This window comes from Amyelois transitella, chromosome 18 (genome assembly GCF_032362555.1).
Source record: "Amyelois transitella isolate CPQ chromosome 18, ilAmyTran1.1, whole genome shotgun sequence".
Classification (NCBI taxonomy): Eukaryota; Metazoa; Arthropoda; class Insecta; order Lepidoptera; family Pyralidae; genus Amyelois; species Amyelois transitella.
In genome coordinates this window covers 7,635,540-7,654,566 of record NC_083521.1, presented here as the reverse complement: position 1 = coordinate 7,654,566, position 19,027 = coordinate 7,635,540, and the positions used below count along the sequence as shown (strand labels likewise).

The 19,027-nt window shown below is 35.4% G+C and overlaps 4 protein-coding genes across 5 annotated transcripts in view; 1 reads left to right on the top strand and 3 right to left on the bottom strand.

The window, feature by feature from the left end:
- LOC106129954 (serine/threonine-protein phosphatase 2A 56 kDa regulatory subunit gamma isoform) overlaps positions 1–10,053 on the bottom strand; it is a 53,456-nt gene extending 43,403 nt beyond the window's left edge. The window contains exons 1-2 of one of the 2 annotated variants that reach the window (XM_060949073.1): positions 9,964–10,053; positions 9,655–9,708 (exon numbers count right to left, since the gene is read on the bottom strand). In XM_060949073.1, the coding sequence (XP_060805056.1) occupies positions 9,655–9,708; positions 9,964–9,981 (72 nt within the window). In that variant the 5' untranslated portion in view covers positions 9,982–10,053. Of the gene's footprint in view, positions 1–7,385; positions 7,530–9,654; positions 9,709–9,963 lie in introns of those variants that run through there. The other variant, XM_060949074.1, reaches the window with a different exon arrangement.
- LOC132902801 (uncharacterized) lies at positions 224–1,789 on the top strand. The gene is made up of 2 exons (XM_060949214.1): positions 224–471; positions 918–1,789. The coding sequence occupies exons 1-2, from the start codon at positions 288–290 to the stop codon at positions 1,787–1,789; spliced, it is 1,056 nt and encodes a 351-aa protein (XP_060805197.1). The 5' UTR covers positions 224–287.
- Positions 10,054–10,569: 516 nt separating the features above from the next.
- On the bottom strand, positions 10,570–13,793 carry LOC106143305 (dynein regulatory complex protein 9). Its single transcript, XM_060949245.1, has 8 exons — positions 13,683–13,793; positions 12,848–12,920; positions 12,487–12,655; positions 11,990–12,136; positions 11,750–11,855; positions 11,392–11,586; positions 11,037–11,168; positions 10,570–10,773 (listed from the first exon to the last, which is right to left on the bottom strand). Exons 1-8 carry the CDS (start codon positions 13,791–13,793, stop codon positions 10,570–10,572), a joined length of 1,137 nt encoding a protein of 378 aa, XP_060805228.1.
- A 793-nt stretch (positions 13,794–14,586) lies between these two features.
- On the bottom strand, positions 14,587–18,639 carry LOC106143313 (dynein regulatory complex protein 9). Its single transcript, XM_013345367.2, has 7 exons — positions 18,480–18,639; positions 16,871–17,039; positions 16,514–16,660; positions 16,255–16,360; positions 15,703–15,897; positions 15,214–15,345; positions 14,587–14,778 (listed from the first exon to the last, which is right to left on the bottom strand). The coding sequence occupies exons 1-7, from the start codon at positions 18,637–18,639 to the stop codon at positions 14,587–14,589; spliced, it is 1,101 nt and encodes a 366-aa protein (XP_013200821.2).
- Between the last annotated feature and the right edge of the window lie 388 nt (positions 18,640–19,027).

Genomic DNA, 19,027 nt, shown 5'->3' with positions numbered 1-19,027 from the left:
TTCTTTATTATATTATACTCGTGTTTCGTCCTCAAGATTAGTAACGTTGTATTGTTGTTATATATGTACTATGTAGTAACGCCTAGTGACACCACTTCAGTTTAGGAAAAAATAATTTAGTTGCAACACTTATAAAGTGGCAACTCTGTAAAATATTTATTTTTATCTTACCCCCAACTTACTTCGCGCCGCCCGCTTTGAGCACGCTTCAGTCGCACTTTAGTGTCCAACCACTTCACACGTCAAAGTTCTTTCGTAAATCGTGTTTGAATTTTGTCCGTTTCAAAATGCCGAAACGAAAAATCGATAATCTTGAAGTTATTGTCAACAAGTTACGTAAGTTGGAAAAAGAAGTGAAACGATCGCGTAGATATCGAAGGTCGTCGTCTTCGTCATCGGAACCAAGCAGTCGATCCAGCTCATCGTCACCTTCTTCTAGGGCACCGTCACCGGCTATGGATAACCAAGAATGTAAGTACCGTCACTTTATACGTTAAATTTGTTAAATTTGTTATAGAATTTATTTATATTGCTTTGAACAATAAAATGCACCAGAATAGTCTGTGGGACTATTTCGCCGCATTAAACTCTAAAATGCACCAGAGTAGTCTGCGGGACTATCTCGCCGCATTGAACTTTAAAATGCACCAGAGTAGTCTGCGGGACTATCTCGCCGCATTGAACTCTAAAATGCACCAGAGTAGTCTGCGGGACTATCTCGCCGCATTGAACTCTAAAATGCACCAGAGTAGTCTGAGGGACTATCTCGCCGCATTGAACTCTAAAATGCACCAGAGTAGTCTGAGGGACTATCTCGCCGCAATTAGACTTTTACGATACGCCAGTAGTTAACGGGATTTCTCAGCAATTACCCCTTTTTATTTTATTTTTTCCAACTACCCTCAATATTTTATCTTTTTTTCCTGGTCGTTACTTAGATTATAATACTGTTCCAGGCCAGGAACCAGTTATAAACCCTGAAGTAGATACGATTAATCTGGAACCTGAATCCACCCCTCCCAATGAAACTACGGCGGGTTTGTCTGATATTTTGGGTGAAGACCCGACGGCCACTGCCGAATATGGACCGGATATTAATACAGATCTGGCAGCTAGATTAGCCCACATAGCAACATCAGGGCTGAATAAAGATACCCGCATTGATTTATTGAAAAAGTTTTTAGTACCAGCAAATTGTGAAAATATTTCTGCACCAAAGCTGAACGTAGAAATAAAGGCTGCTATTCCCGAAACAGCAACCAAAAGAGACAAGTGTATCGAATCTCGCCAAAAGATAATTGCTGCTGGTATTACAGCGCTAGGTGGCGTTATATCAAGACAACTCGAGTCGAAAAATAAGGATAACGAATTGATCAAAGATCTGATGGATGTCGCTAGACTTCTCTGTGATATACAACACGCTGAATCAGAAACCAGACGAAACTTTGCCCTGTACTCAGTGAAAAAGGAGCTAAAAGACCAGTTAGCTCTAACGAAAATAGACAAATGTCTTTTTGGAAGTGATTTTGCAGAAACGCTAAAAACTGCAAAAGCAGTTTCAAAGTCCAGCACGGATTTAAAAAGAGACTTCCCAAAAAAGTCGCCACCTGCAGCCAATGCTTATAAGAAGGATTTAAACTGGAAGCCGCGGACCGGGGCTCGCAGACAGCAGCCGGTCACTCAAACGCGCCCCCAGTCGTCTGCAGCGCCGAGCGCCACGCCGCGCGGGAGCTCATCGCGGAACTACACGCAACGTCGACGTCATCACAAGCAGAATCGCCGGGACTAGATTCGGTACGTTACGCCGGTAGACTTTCGCTTTTTTATACACTATGGTCTATGATCACTAGTGATCGTACTATATTGTCGTGGATAAAAGGATATCAAATAAAATTTGATCAACCTGTTTCAGCAAATCAGAAATGCCTCTTGTAAATGATGCCATCAAGAAGCTTTTATCTATTGGCGCCATTTCTGAATGTCAACCTTGTCATGGACAATATATGTATTTCCCGTGTTTTCTTAGTGCGTAAGGCCAATGGCAAAATGAGATTCATATTAAACCTAAAAAGCCTCAATAAATTCATCAAAACCCAACACTTTAAACTAGAAGATGTCCGTACTGTTTTAAAACTCGTGTCTAGAGATTCATAAGTACATTGCTACCCTGGACTTAAAAGACGCATATTTTTTAGTCAATATGCATCCAGATTCACGCAAATACCTTCGCTTTTTTTTAAAATGATACATTATATCAATTTAACGTTCTGCCATTTGGTTTATACAGCTCCCTTTATTTTTACTAAACTTATGAAACCAGTCAGCTATATTTACCCTCGGATAAAAGGAAGCGAATTAAGACTGAGTTACTAAATATAATAAATTTAAATAAATTAAAAATCAGGAAGTTTGCACAACTTCTAGGTTTACTAATCTCTGCCTGCCCTGCCGTTGAATACGGATGGGCACATACAAAGTTTTTTGAACGGTGTAAATTTCTAAACTTACAAAATAATGAAGACTACGATAAGTACATGCTATTGCCCTCCTCATTACTACCAGATTTACACTGGTAGTTACATGCCATTGATTATGCTGTACACAGGATTAAGTCGGATCATTACGAGTTAGAAATTTTTTCTGACGCCTCAACAACGGGGTGGGGGCTGCCTGTAACGGGCAAACCGCTAGTGGTCGTTGGGCAGAGAGCGAAAAGCATTTTCATATAAATTAGGTACCTAGAGATATTGGCGGTATTCTTTGCTCTTAAAATATTTGAACTGTCAGATATTGCTTCGCGTCGACAACACTACTGCCGTTAGCTATATATGTGACAAATAAATTTAATGTACCGGAAATTGACTTATTTGCTAGCCGGCACAACAAAAAATGTAACACATTCGTATCCTGGCACAGAGATCCTGAAGCACACGCTTTCGATGCTTTTACTCTAAACTGGGCTAATTATTATTTTTATGCTTTTCCACCGGTAGCATTAATATTAAAAGCTCTGCGTAAAATAATATCCGATAATGCAGAAGGTATCATGGTTGTACCTGATTGGCCCACACAACCGTGGTATCCATTATTTATACGCTTGCTCATTTCGGACACAATCAAATTAAAATCTAATGATGTCTTTATACCTACTCACAGTGTTCGACACATACAGAGCAACATTACCCTGGTTGCCGGAGTGTTGTCCGGACGGCGCTTCTCCAACGCTGCATCCCGTCTTCCGCCCTAGACATCGTACTTGCATCTCTATCAGAAAACACACTGAAGCAGTACGACGTCTGCCTAAAACGTTGGCATATTTTTTGTAAACAAAATAATTGTGATATGTACCAGCCATCTATTCCTATGATTATAGAATTTTTGACTAACGTCTTTAATGAAGGGGGGCAATACGGAACGATCAATAGCTATAGGTCAGCACTTTCGCTCATAGCAGGGGACATCTCTGACGATGATCGTATCTTAAGATTCTGTAAAGGAGTTTATAGACTTAGACCTCCAGCTCCACGTTATAATATAACTTGGGATGCCAGTGTAGTCTTAAATTATTTAGAATCCTTACCTCCTAATGAAACATTAACCTTAGAGCAACTCTCTAAAAAATGCACAACGCTACTTGCTCTTATTACAGCACACAGGGTGCAAACAATATCAAAAATAAAAGTTGATCAATTAATTAAATTAAATGATAAAATTATTATTAAAATTAATGATTTGATTAAAACGTCTAAGGCAGGTAATAAACAGCCAATATTGTATTTGCCATTCTTTAATGAACGGCCTGGAATATGTCCAGCTAAGGCCCTTATTGTTTATCTGGAAAAAACAAAAAACCTTAGGAATTCAAATAATCTATTTATCGGTATACGCAAGCCACATAAAGCTGTTTCTTCTCAGACAATCAGTCGCTGGGTTAAATCCACCTTGAAAGATAGTGGAATAGATGTAACCATATTTTCCTCTCACAGCACCAGGCACGCTGCAACTTCATTGGCTCACAAACTAGGAGTCAACCTAGATCTAATACGGCAAACAGCCGGCTGGAGCGGTCATTCTACTACCTTTGCAAGGTTTTACAATAGACCAATTGTTAATAACGATGATAGTGTTGCACTGGCCAGATCCCTATGCTCACTCTAAGAATCTATTGATTTATCAATGTGTCATAATAATTATAATTTAAGTGATTATGTCTAAGAAAAATCTTCTGCTAAAAATGGTTCTAAAAATAAAAAATGTATTTTATTGAAGATATTTCCTCCACCGTCTCTCAACATCTACATAGTACATATATAACAACAATACAACGTTACTAATCTTGAGGACGAAACACGAGTATAATTAATGATTAAACGAACTTACCTGTACGTGAAGTTCAATCATAATTATACGAGGTGTTTCGTCCGAAGAGATTAGTAACACCCTCCCACCCTGGTTATAGAATTAACCCATAGGTTCCGGAAATATCATAATTCTCTAAACGACCTGAAGCGTGCTCAAAGCGGGCGGCGCGAAGTAAGTTGGGGGTAAGATAAAAATAAATATTTTACAGAGTTGCCACTTTATAAGTGTTGCAACTAAATTATTTTTTCCTAAACTGAAGTGGTGTCACTAGGCGTTACTACATAGTACATATATAACAACAATACAACGTTACTAATCTCTTCGGACGAAACACCTCGTATAATTATGATTGAACTTCACGTACAGGTAAGTTCGTTTAATCATTAATAATATGTGATGACTGCCATAATACGTATTTTGAAGGCTACAGCGTGAAAACAGAAAACAAGTTGTTTACCTTGTATTTAGTTTATAATTAGCTCTGATAATTATGTTTTATAGTTAAAGTAAATGTTCTCTACACTAAATCTCGGTAAATCGTAAAATTTAAGTAGTAAGAGTAATATTATATGAATGCCCTTCGGAGAATTAACATCACCGTGTGAAGGTATCTTCCTTGAAAAGTAAGAGACGATATTATACGACTTACGATGTGGCTTCACTCACCTTTAGTTAGAAACCAACAGCTGAGAATGCAATAAGAAAAATGAGCTAGGTACCATATAATTTCCCTAAGTCTACTGTAGGTAGGTACTACTTCATCATGTCTGTTGAAAAAAACGCTGGTAGTAGTTAGCTGGCAGATTAAGAATCAGAAGAAAAATTGTTCCAATATCATGTTTGACAAAAGCCTATTAAACAGAATTCTTACAACGCGCAACTTAATTTTTTATGCGCAAAAAACCATCGTTGTCCCGGTTTACGTCATAATAAAAAGCAAAACAGCTATAGTTTTTCCGAAACTGCAAACAAACTATTGTAAAGACCTCATATGAGAATAAGAAAAACAATAACGAAATTACTCTCAAGTAATCAACTTGCAGACGAAAACCAAACAATAAACACAATAACAAACCATATTGAATCAAGTTTCCAAGATCCACGAGTCTCTTTGGAATCATTACGTGAGTTGGTTTCGTAAAATCAAACACATATAACGCATTTATCCCTTCAGAGCCAACAGTTCTTAGACTTGAAGGCTACATTTAACGGCATAGCATAATTGACAAGCGCCCATTGGCTAAAATAAAGTTTCGAAGTTTGTTAAAATTGTGGACAATGTTGCTTGGGGCGTCATCGAATTGCGATTCAATTTTAGACGGATCTCAAGCTTAAGCTGATATATTAGGTAAAAGTAATATTTGAAAGAATGATGGGATTTATTGATCAACTTTTCCAAGTCTTCTGCTTTAAACGCTTTGGAAATATTTTTTATTTGTTATATAGGTGCAGAACACAAGAAAAATCATTACTCGTACAAAATATAGGTATTTGAAACTTTTATTTCTATTTCACAATGACAAAACTCAAATGCAAGCCAAAAGGCAAAGTGAGACTGAAAAATATTGTGGTGTATGACAACATCGTTTCACACGACCGAAAGGTGTCAAAACTTCCTAGAGAATGCTCCACAGGGAAGGGCAGGCGGATAATTGGTTCAATTAGCGGGTTATGTGTAAAAAGAAAAACAAACTCTGTCTATGTTGGATATCATTAGCTGATGTTTTATCAATTTATTGACACATTGCGACTGACTAAAATAGAATTGACTTGAAACGTTTGATTATTGTTGTTGATACTTTTGTGATTTTATAAGTGTTTTTAAATACCTCGTCGCTTTTACCAAGGCTGAAGTTTTGTATAGTTCTTTATTGAGATGTCCAAACGAATGACGAAGATGTTCTAACCGGGTAATCATTTAAATTTGAAAGTACGTTTGTAATTGCACCTCATTACGCTTTTGTCGCTACTATTTATTAGGTATAATAAGTATACATGACCCAAAATATTCACTGAAACTTTTAGTACAAATTATTTATCCTTCGAGATTCGCGTTAAACTATGTTCGCGAGCGGAGCCAATACAAAAGCTTGTAGGTACCTACTATAAATTAACGTAGCGAATTTGCCACTATCGGATCACTGGATCAAATCAATGCGTTAACCGGAACGCAGTGAAAGTGTCAGTCAACCTCATGGCGGGAATGCATCGGATTGCGAACCACAGGCAGGTGTGGATACGGTCCGTTTGCATTTAAATGACATTTGGAATGTGCACAGGATTCACGATTTAAGACCACTCCATCTTTTTCCCACGGAAGACCTAACTCGCGTTTTAGGATAAAGGGCGGCTTAGAAAATAGACAGATTCACCTGGTGCGAATTAAACCATAATCCAATATGGATAAGGTTCCGTTGCAAAGGAAGCGGGGTTCAGATGGGATCGCTTCGTGTGAAAACCTGACCAATGGAGGATCCGCAATCCAGGCTCCCCTTTCAATAGGTGAGGATGTAAGAAGGCCTAACGATTGGAGGTAGAGGCAAATTTACAGTTGGTAAACTTAATCGAGTTGCACCATAGCTTTGGAGAAGGTACACTTCAAATTGAACATTAGCGATAATAATCTGCTTAACCCAAAGGTTGACTATCAGCTAAAGCTAAGTGCATGAAGTTCGCCCATTATATCAACATTGATTGTACAATAATTTTACCATAAAATATTTGAATTGAATTGAATAGAAATCGGAAGTCCTACCAATAATATTCTAATTTCTTTGATCCAACACAGATATGGTTTAATCGAAGATTTGACATCTCGTAACGGTTTGTTTGTCGTTAAGCTCTGTCTACTACACAAGGGTTATAATCTTGATATGTATGTATGTACTAGATAAAAAAAAACACGTTTTATGTATAGAGCTTTGAATTTAAATGAAACGAAACTGAAATCAAATTGGGTATATAAAATAAAAAGTACGCGTGTAAAGTTTTACCTAACTGTCTAAAATAAGCAATTTACCTACTTGTACAAGCCACAAAATGCTTCCTAATTTATTATCTACCAAATTCCACATGTGAATAAGAAATCGTTAACTATTTTTAAATTTAGAATCGAAATCGAACGTTCGAAAATCGCGAGCCGACGAACGCGCGCGATTCGCTTGCGTTCCGTCGTACGCACTGCGTCACCAAGAAATGCGAGGTGCCAAAGCTTGAAGTAAACATTGCATTATTTACAGTATCTAAAATGATAAAAGGAATACTTGAGGAATTTCGACCAATATGTAGTCAGCTGCAGTTCAGAAGAAATGTCACCATGCCCGTGCGTGATGCGAATCTTTTTTTTTATTTAGTCGGAATGGGCGTGACGACAACATGAAAGGCGTATGGTCGTGGTGTACCCCTACACATCTTTATCTCTTACGGTGTAGACAGAGCAAACATCTTTAAAATACTGAAAGGCTACATAATGAATGCCTTAAAGAAGAATCCAAAGTGTTTTAACAAAGGGAAAGACTTTAACAATCATCAAAGGAAGAAGCGCAGTTGGCAGTCACTAAAAAAATGTAGTCACCTTTTTATGGAAACAGTTTAGATGAAAAGGATGCAATGTAATATTTACAGCTACAAATATTCAAAAATAGTGCTGGCATCCATTCAAAACAGACCACATTTATTTACAAACAGTTTGTCAGTTTGTGTCAATACTGATAAACTGTTGAAATTGATATCTTGTTTGTAAAAGCAATATGAATTGGGTAATGATGGATAATGGAACTGATGGTTCTTCTGGCCACCTTTTTTTTCTATTAGGATAAAGTTATGGTAATTGCTCAGTTAGTAGTAATTATAATAATAACACAAGTCTTGAATTAACTTTTGAGCTGACTCAATCTACTGTCTACTATTTAGAATAGAATATAATAGATTTATTTTCAAAATTGGAAACAAAGTGTCTTTATCTGTGTAACCTCATGTCAAAAATTCACATGCAATTAGGAAGCCATTATGTCTAGCTCAGGCAACACATGTTTATCTACACTCATATTATAAAGCTGCAAAGTTTGTTTGTTTGAAATGTGAAAAGTGCTAATCTCAGGAACTACTGGTTTGAATTGAAAAATTATTTTTGTGTTGAATAGACCATTTATCGAGGAAGGCTTTAGGCTATATAACATCATGTTGCAACTATAAGGAGCAAAGAAATAATGGAAAATGTGAGAAAAATGGTGAAAATTATTCATCCTTGAGGGCTTCAATGATGCCCAAAATAGCTATTCCACGCAGACGAAGGCACAGCTAGTCAATATAATCCTCCCTGCTGTAATAGGTTTTATACAAAGCTCATCTTTAATATTTTTTTTGTATTTTCTATTCATTTCAATTAAAGAACACTTTGTGTGTGTGTGTTTAGAAAAGAACACTTTGTGTGTGTGTGTTTGTTTAGAACATAATTCAGGTCACATTTCTGTTTGTTGTGTCGTCACTTCCTTCTTTAATTTCATGAGAATTTCAAGACTATGTTCAGAATAACATGGGTTGATGGTAAAAGGATTTGTGAAAAACAGCGGTGGGTACCGCTGGGTCCATCGACAATTTATTTAAAATTAGATTTTGCATTTCTATTAATTTTATTTGTTGTGCACATACAATTTATTTCTGGGACTTATAGGGTCATAGGCTGATGTATTTACATACCAGCATAAACTGAACAGAATTTGTTACATTTATAGTAATTATACATAATTTTAATTTAACATAATATAATTACATTATAACGACATTCTGATGACCCTCAGCGAGGCTTACAGCGTCAATCGATATTATAATTGAAAAGAATTTTTAATAATAATTGAATAACAATATAATTAAATCAAATTAAAACTAAAGCTAAAACTACTTATAAAAAGAAAGAATTTATAGTAAAAAGCTAAAACTACTTATAAAAAGAAAGAATTTATAGTAATTATTGTAATTTTAAAGATCTTTATTATTCAATGTAGATTAAAAATCTTTTTTTTTAACTAGCTCTTGTTGAAATTAAGCAAAAATCTTCTTTCCTTTATTTTATGTAACAGTATTAATTTTAAATGTTCTACCTTTACTACGAAGCAAGCACAAGATGTTTTCTTATAGTATCGGGAATTAATCCGAAGAAACCAGTTGCCTTTGCTGTACTTAGTACAAAAACCTGCTCTGCACGATAATATACCGTCAATATCGGCTGGCCTCCTGTGATATCAAACAGATAGGAGATCACCGAGCTCATAAATTACATTATAAACAACTTACCTCAGAGTCGCTATCGCCACCCTTATTCTTGTCGATTTTAGTCTTCATCGCCTCCTGCAAACAGTAGTTCACACTGAAACTTTCACTGTGCCGATATTTATTTCGGATCACCACTAAACGAAGATTTTATACACAAATTATGCACAACCGCATACCAACAACGAACGAACAACTGACATGGCATAGTATAACCTGCAACTATGCTTTACAAAAATACCGACTACCTCAAAATTTCCCGCTATATACATTTTATCACTATGTTTGGAGATTTTAGATTCAATGAAGATACTATTGTTTTTTTTAACTTACCTTTTCTTTTTTCGGCATATCAAATTAGTAAATAAAGCTGAAAATATAACTTTTGGATACTTGAGTGAAGATAGTTGCATTTTATGTGTCAAAATCTCGTTTTCTGATTGGTCCATTTGATCACGTGACTTCATTGACGTTGCGTATAGTGATGTAACCATGTCAAGAAATCGATAATAAACTCGATTATAAAAACTTACTTTTATATAAAATGTAATATTATTGAAATACCTAGGAAGGTTCCTACCTATATATACAACCTACCTACCAACCTGTGCAGACAGTTTTTCCAACTGACCCTCCCAAATAGTTGCACCAAGGTTACCCCCATAGTAAAAATAAAGGCATTTACATACACCTTCCGCGTTCTCCTGGGTGTTCTACAATGGTATGTATATAAGTGCACTAACCCAGCACATTATTTGGTCAAAATAGGGTTTGACATAATAAATCATGAACATTCTTAATGCTCTCAAATTGCAAACGTCTGCAATATCTGTATACTAGTAGTATAAACGGTAAATATGAATATACCAAAATCATAGAGAACATAACACATTTATTGACATAATAAATAACATTATGTAAAAATATTATTGTAAGAAATCACTTTTTCTTGGCCCCTGGGGGTCCAGCTCCCTTCTTCTTAGGTACTTTATAGGGTCCTAACTGCAAACGCACTAAGAGACCACGCCACCAAGCCTGCACAGTGATCGCTGCATTGGTCATCTTCTCCCTATATAAACGTGCTTTTTCGCGTTCATCTTTGAAATGAACCCAGTCTTTCATTAGTTTATCGTGTTTCTCGATCTGTAAATTTTTAAGGAAATGTGAGAATCAAGGCGCGGGAAGTTATTTCCAGTAAATCTTATTTGATCAGGTTAAAATCTTAGTTGTAAAAACCTATCTAATCAAATCATGTAACCATCACTTGAGACGATATAAATTTTTTTGTATGTTTGTTTTTAACGCGATTACTTTCGAACCATTGATTTAATTTTAAAATTTATATCAGTCAATAGAACAAAATGTAAGTCTTTTCTCTTTATGAACTTGTGTGAATAATTAATTACCGTTTCCTCGAGTTCAATTCGTCTATCACGTTCATTTTGAAAGTCATTTTTCTTAATTTGAATTTTCAGATCGATCCCCTCCATATCTTTATCATATTTATCCATCCAACCTTCGACTTTTGCAAGAGTTTCCTGTAGTTGATATTTTAAAGAAAAAGTAAGTTAAATACTGGATAAACTATAACAATTACCGATATAACATTTGCTAAAAAAAGTAAATTAGATATGTATATTGTTATTTTCCATAATTATTTCTCTTTCATTAGTTTCTCAAAAGTGGTTTTTAAAATTTATATTTGTAAAACATAGAAACATCAATTATAAAAAGAGAACGAAAAAAGGTATCAATTCTTACATTTATCATAATGTTCACAAGTAATTCAACTTCTGAATGCACTCTTTGTTCATGATCATACCTCCGCTTGTAATACTCGATAGTTGTAGACGGAGAATATTCTTGATCTTTGATAGATTGAATGTGTTGCTCGGTGCGAGCTCGCTGCCAGTTGTCGACGTATCTGCTACAACATTCGGAATTCAGTACTGCATCCTGCAAAATAAATTTTAGTTTTCTAGGGGAAAAAGGGTTGGATAATTCAGGCTAGGTTGTTGAATAAAACAGATTAAATTTTACTTTTATTTTTAGATAGACTTTATACGATTTTATCAAAGAACAATTTAGGAATAAGTGACGAATAAACAGATATTCTTACTTCTACTTGTGAATTCAAATCTTCAATATGTACGTCAGTATCGTAGATGACGGATTTTATATGATTGCGTTGTTGTCTCAACTGTTTATTCAAATCACGACGAATTCTGTTGAATATTACAGTTAAAAACTTGAGTCTTGAAGAATTCATTTTAAACAAAATTTAAATAAAAAATAAAATGCTAATGTTAAATTTTACTGCGTAATATTAAAACAAATAATGAAAAGATGCAATACACACATTCGATTCTTCGCTTCATCCTCTAACAAAAACTTAAGATGATCATTTCGGTTGACGACGACCTTGACACTGTTCCTGAGTGTGTCATAAGTTTTATCTAGCGCCAGTTCAATATATAAATCTTTCATAATATTGGCAAGATATTTCCTGAAAGTGAGAGCATCTTTGTAAGCGTTATAATCGAGGGCAAACACGTTTAAATTATTGTAAAAACAAAAATATTTTGATACAAAGCAAATATTCACGTCTGCTCGGTTAATGGGAAGACATTATGCCTTATCCGCGTTCGTGAACAACCCCACTAGGGTCACTATGAAAAAAAAGCTTGGGCATGAAAATATCTTACTAAAAAGTTATGGTAAGCTATGTAAAATTGATTAAAGTTTGCTATTGAGTATGATTTGAATCTGCAACAAGCTAGCGTAGGTATTTCCTGAAATAAATTAAGCGTGTGTTTTTAAAAAGTAGTATCTAATCATTGTATACTTTTAACATACCGATCAGCCACAAGTTTATTAAGTTTGTATTTCATGCAACCAAGATTATGTGGGTCGATGCCTTCCAATTCATCAGTGCATTTTGGTTGCTCTACACAAAACTTGAGCGCCCTTAATAAACCCATATCAGACATAGTCTTGTGAATATGTAACTCATTATTAACGGATTCTGTGAACAAAATAAAAGGAGTGAAATATACCTAAGCAAAAATATAATCATGGAATATGTATCTACCTAGCGCAATGTAATCAAATAATCGTGTGCTTATTATAATGTAATGCTTATTATCATTTAACAAGTATATTTACGATTACTAACATATTTCGTTAAATTCTCGTAAATTGGTTGAAAAAGTTTTACCTAGTATGCGTAACTGTGTAATAATATCTTCCAAAATAGTTGAATATAAAGAAGATTGGAGATAACTCAATCTGAAAGAAAATTAAATTATAAAAAACTACTTTTTGAAATTTTAATCACTTCATGACTATCATTACTATCACTACATCTCTTAACTATCACTACATCACTTAACTATCACTATCATCACTATCACTACATGTTCTTATTTATCAAGTAGTCCCTCTACCTTATCTGTCTTTATGCATAGGTTACATACAGACAGATAAGATAGAGGGACTCTAATCTCTGAAAGTTGTGGACGGATTTTGTTCCTGTGTAAAATGTAAGAAAAAGGGCTTTCTGGGAAAGATATATATGTTTAAATGCTACTCGAGCTTGGGTGGGTTGCAGTAGTTTAGTAGTTTTTTTTTAATTATCAGAACAAAAATGAAAATTGTGTTTAAAAATTTTCGAGCTTAGCTTTACTTATTTAAAGGGATATCGACGTCTGAACCGCCTTCAGCAACAGATACATCCTTTAATTCTTCACTAATAACACGTTTAGATAATTGCGGTTTACTTTGAATCTAAAAAATAAAGGTATTTAGTACAGTTTAGCTAGACATTAAAGCAAAACGAAATCAGCTATTAAGAAAACATTTCCTTCTTGGTCTTAAAACGTAATTTCATACAAAAGGACCGATATATATATATATTTTAAAGTTTTGAACAGTACCTACTTAATGTAAACAAAGGCTCTATAGAATACGGTCAAACTTTAATATAATTTTTCATTTTATGGAATACGAAAAATTGTTTCATGAAAGTAGAAAAAATATATTATTAGGTGTACCTTTTGTGCGCTTACTATCGGTTCATCTAATGGTTCATCTGTGAAAATTGTTCCTTTGCCCCATGTTTCTTCTACTACACTAACAATACGATGCCGGCGCATATCCACCATTGTGAAATCTTATTCGTCCCTTCTCTTATTTAAAACTTATTAAGCTGAATTACATTATTAAACTCAAACTATATTAATTAACAGTATATTCGCATATAATAAACTCCAATCCAAACAGTCTATATAAAACAATTGATATGTACTTAGTAATATGCCCAAAGGCCCTATATGACACATTCTATTTTTTATTCATAATAAAGAAGACAGTCAATGATTTGTCACCAGTTGCATAAATTGTGCTTATTCAAACAACACGACCTCTGCCGTGGCTAGTCATTTCACACAAATATTCATAAAAAATGTTTAGTTATATTCAATATTCGTCGGTTAATAACCATATTATCCTTATTAAAAGAAAAAAAGTTAAAAACACTCCATCTTTTTGCTATGGTGGTCGTGAAAGGCGACTAAAATCTCAATTCTATCATTAAGTCATACAGTTGAACGTGGCCTATCAGTCTTTTCAAGACTGTTGGCTATGTCTTCCCCGAAAGGGATATAGACATGATAATATGTATGTATCTACTTGTAAACACATAAAAAGCACAAACTGATAAATATAACAATATTCTATTCAAATATAAAATAAAACCACAGTAAAGTAAGTATACCTACAATATACAAAATTGTTTAATAAAAAGAAGTGCATAACCATATAATTAATAAAAATAATACAAAAAATCTGCTTCATATTCCGTAATCTTCTTTCGAGTTCAAAAACATTGAAGTATAATTAAATAAATTAACTACAAAAATACATGAATTAAAAAAATAATATCAGATCGACGCTCGTTTACTTCTTCTTGCCACCTTTCTTTTTAGGCTGAGGCTTGTACGGACCGAGTTGATTCCGCACAAGAATGCCGCGCCACCAGGCTTGCACGACGATCGCGGCGTTGGTCATCTTTTCGCGATACAATCGTGCGTCCTCACGATCTTTTTTGAATTTCAACCAATTTTTCATCAATTTATCATGCTCCTCAATCTACACAAAAAAGTTTTTTATTGTATATTACGATCCAGTGACTTACCATTTTGGTATGTTTTTTTAACTTTCGCTAGACTTTGAATCTGATTCAAAGGTCAGTTTGGACACCCATTACAAAATTAACGCTTAAACAAAATTTAAATGAGCTATTAATCGATTAACAACCAAAACTATAGTTGACTAGGTAGTCGATATATTACTTCGGTGCCCATCACTATTTTCGTTTAAATGCGATTCTGTTTGGCGGCAAAATTTATTTCTTAGTAAGAAAAAAAATCCAGAAATCCAATGTTGGAATTGGAAGAAAATGTGTCTACTCTCTAAGTCGCCTTTAAGACATTCATGGGGATGAGATAAAGTAGTCCTATTCTAAAGTGCCTGGAACTACACGACCCCTAAGAAATGTTAATGTAAAACAAGCCAAATGTCTACCGTTTCTTCAAGATGCTCCCGCTGTTCCTTCTGCACGACATGGTTGTTCTTCATGATCTGTATTTTTAGATCAACCGCTTCTATGTCCTTGTCATATTTCTCCATCCATTGTTCAACTTTAGTTAACGTGTCCTGAGAAACATGTAACTTTTATTACGTATCAGCTTTCGCATCTTTCTATTTTAAGTTTCTACTTGTGATTTCACATGTTCCATTATCTACCTACCTAGAAAAGGAAATAAATCCAATAGTAGTACTTAGGTAGGTTACTTTAGGTGCATGTAATGTCGCCGAAATTTTCTTGGTGAAAGTGTGACAGACAGACTTCCGATAAAATATGGATAAGTTTTTTATGCATACGCCTCTTTTTTCGCCTCCAGCATAAGGTTTTATGCCATGCCACATAAGATTATTTATTGTAAATCATAGGGGGGTCACCCTATGATTTACAAATATAATAAGCTGTGGTTACACGGGAACTTCACTTACATTGGTGTCTATGGTGGTCAGCATTTCAATCTCGGCATGAACACGTTGCTCCTGATCAAACCGCTGCTTGAAGAGCTCAATGCTGGTCTCTTTCGACGACTCCTTCTCGTTGATCAAGTGGTGATGCTGTTCAGTTCTAGCGACCTGCCAGTTGGTCACGTATCTGCTGCGAACCGCCGCGTTTAGTGCTGCATCCTAGCAAAAATGTACATATAGCATCAGTAGGTTTAGGTACTTTATAGCCATATTATTTATGACTAGATAGTAAAAAACAAGAGAAATTTTAAGCTATCACTATCGGTCGAATAAACGTCTGTTTACACAGACTGGCCCAGAAAAGAGAGCAGTATTTCGAACACTCCGGTCTGAAATAAGTCTATACCTATTCTAGTAGTAGATAATATCCGTAGTCTTAGCCATGGACAGGATAGAAGGGGCTAGCTCATGGGCTATTTCCCCATACTTTTCTCCTATGTAAAGTCGTGCCGCTTCGGTCTTCCCGGCGCCGCAGCGAGGTTTTATATTTGAAATAAAGATTACTTAGCCGCTTACTTCAACTTTAGTCCTCAGTTGAGTAATGGTGCAGTCAGCGTCGTATGTGGCGGATTTTATGTGGTTGCGTTGCTGACGGCATTGGCGGTTGAGATCTCGTTTTAAACTGCCACCAGAAAAAGTAATTGCCATGTATAGTAACTACTTTAAAGATCTTAGTGGAATTTGGTAAGTGTCTTTATTAAGTACGGGGTAGCTTAGATGAGGTTTAGCTGAATGGGTACGGAAAAAAAATATTTATGTAGGTATAAATACTCACAGCCTGTTATTACATTCCTCTTGAATTAAGAACTCACGGTGTGACTTGTCAGCCAAGATTTTCTGTATTTTCTCCACAAGCACTTCGTAGTTCTTACTAGAGACTATGTTCAAGTAAGTTTCATCTAAGACATTGCAGATGAAATTCCTGAAATGTGTATGACCTCAGATTAAGCAACAGGTTTCGTCAGACTTGCACATTCGGGATTAGGGTATATAACCAGAAGGCTGAAATTGGAGAAAAATGTAGAGCTGATAGATATTAATTTCATGTCACTGGTTGTTTATCGTCCTTTTGTAGACATTTTTCAGAAAAGTATATGATCGCTAACGTACCGTGTAGTTTATAGTTACTAACCTATCAGCGAACAGTTTCTTCAGCTTATACTCCTCGGAGCCCAGTTTCCGAGGGTCGATGTCCGCCAGCTCGTCACACTCGGCCGGCTGTTCCACCTGGTACTTCAGGGCGCGGAGTTTATCCAAATTCATCAAGGCTTGTGCCACTTGCAGTTCGTTACTGCACGACACTGAATTTTTTGTACATTGATTTACTGGAGAACTACATTATCTACTTGTCCTACATACTTCTTTCGCTTCATAACTCTCTTCATGCAATTCTACCCCTCCCGGAAAGAGGCGTGATCACATATGATTATTATATGAATGATTTATAGAGATGAAAAATTACTCTATTCATATTCATGTGGATGTCGTAGAATGCGACTAAAGAAAAAGGCACATTCTTCAACTCGTGTATCATCCCTGATATTAAATGAGATATACAGGACCAGCCAGTCTCGCAAAGTCTGAAAGATCACGTTCAGCTGTGGCTTATTGATGGAATAGGCTATTTGACTGTATTAAAAATATACATTTCTTTTATGTCATCCGTCTTAATATTATTTTTTTGGAGCGATTTGTAATAACGCGAGATAAAAATATTGCATTATTTTAACAAAATCCGTCTCAGAAAATTAAGTTTATTTATGCAGCTGTCACGTGACTAAAAACGAACGTGATTGGCTATTTCTATTATGACGTCAATTATCCATAAACAGACTGTGGATCGTACCGTTCCTTAGTGTTCGCTATTATTTTTCAAGATTTTATAAGTGTTTGATCGCTTAGGATTACTCAGATAACATAGGTATTTAATAATGAAAACCAATTCCGCGAAAGCTGACAGTCGAAACCTACCAAAAGTGGACGCAATAGTGGTTGGCGTCTTCTTCAAAGACAATCCAGATTTCTATGCTGCCGAACTGAGGAATGTGAAAACATCAATGTAATTATATCTTGGTAACCACTGATCTTAGATCATGATCTGAGACCACTTCTTGCGAATATTCAAATCCATCGGCAAAGAAAAAAACAGTTTCGTAGGAGATTTTATTGTTGTATTAGTACATTGAGGCACTGCACAACATTTATAGGACCTCATTTTAATAATTTTCACACATATGACGTGGCACAAGTTAAATAAAACAAGAGAAAATCAAAACTTTTCGAAACACCAACAAGCTTTGTATGATATTTACACGAAATTTACGTCACTACATGCCATGGCCGCCATATTGCTAAAAGTCGCGTTTTGGCGGCATATTTGAATATTTCATTTTCTTTTTCGATTTTTTAATAAAATAGCTGTAATAAAGGCAGAAAAGTATTTTTGTAGGGCTCCTTATAAACAAATAAATACCTTAAGATAGTTTTTAGAACTTTGTCAAATAGCCTATTGAGATTCAAATAGGTAATGATAGGTGGCCATCGCCTCAGAAGAATCCCAAGTTTAGTAGCCTATCCCTATTTCTTATTATAAGTCTAATCCTAGATTTTGGTAATTTTACGTGGACATCGGGCTTCTCTCTCTACGGAATACAACCTTTAAGATAATGATGATGATTACCAAGAAATTGTAAGTGGCAAAATATCAAGGGTTTTAACATGAGCTACTTTGTTTTACATACTGAAAATGTGTAACTCCTTGATGGTATCTTCAAGTACAGACGCCACGATCGCCCCCTCAAACCGAGTCAGCCTGTAGGGGTCATCGGGCGTTCCACATCGATTGCTGATATGCTGCTGCAGGGCCACGCTGCTGCGGTACAGGCTGGCGGATCTCTCCATCTCGTTTGTGTACATGGCGGCAGACCTCGGCCCTAGGCCGCCACGAAATTTAAAATAATATAAAATAGGAGGCGACGATGACGCGACCAACTCGGTCCGCTTATCAAAAATTATGCTTTCAGGTTTGACATGTACTTGAAATAAAAAAAACGTAGTTTTGTAACTACAAAGGCTTAACTAGGAAAAGGTTCGTTTCTTTGTGTAATGGTGCAATCCATGATCTGAATAAGAGTCAAGTACGTATGTGATGTTTGCCAACTCTCTCTTATAATCATTACGGATAACTAAAAAATAATAAGAGAAAATAGATGACACATGACTTATTAAAGCTTCGTGAATAGAACCCGAATTAATGAACGTACATATGAGAACTTTTCCAAATAGGTAT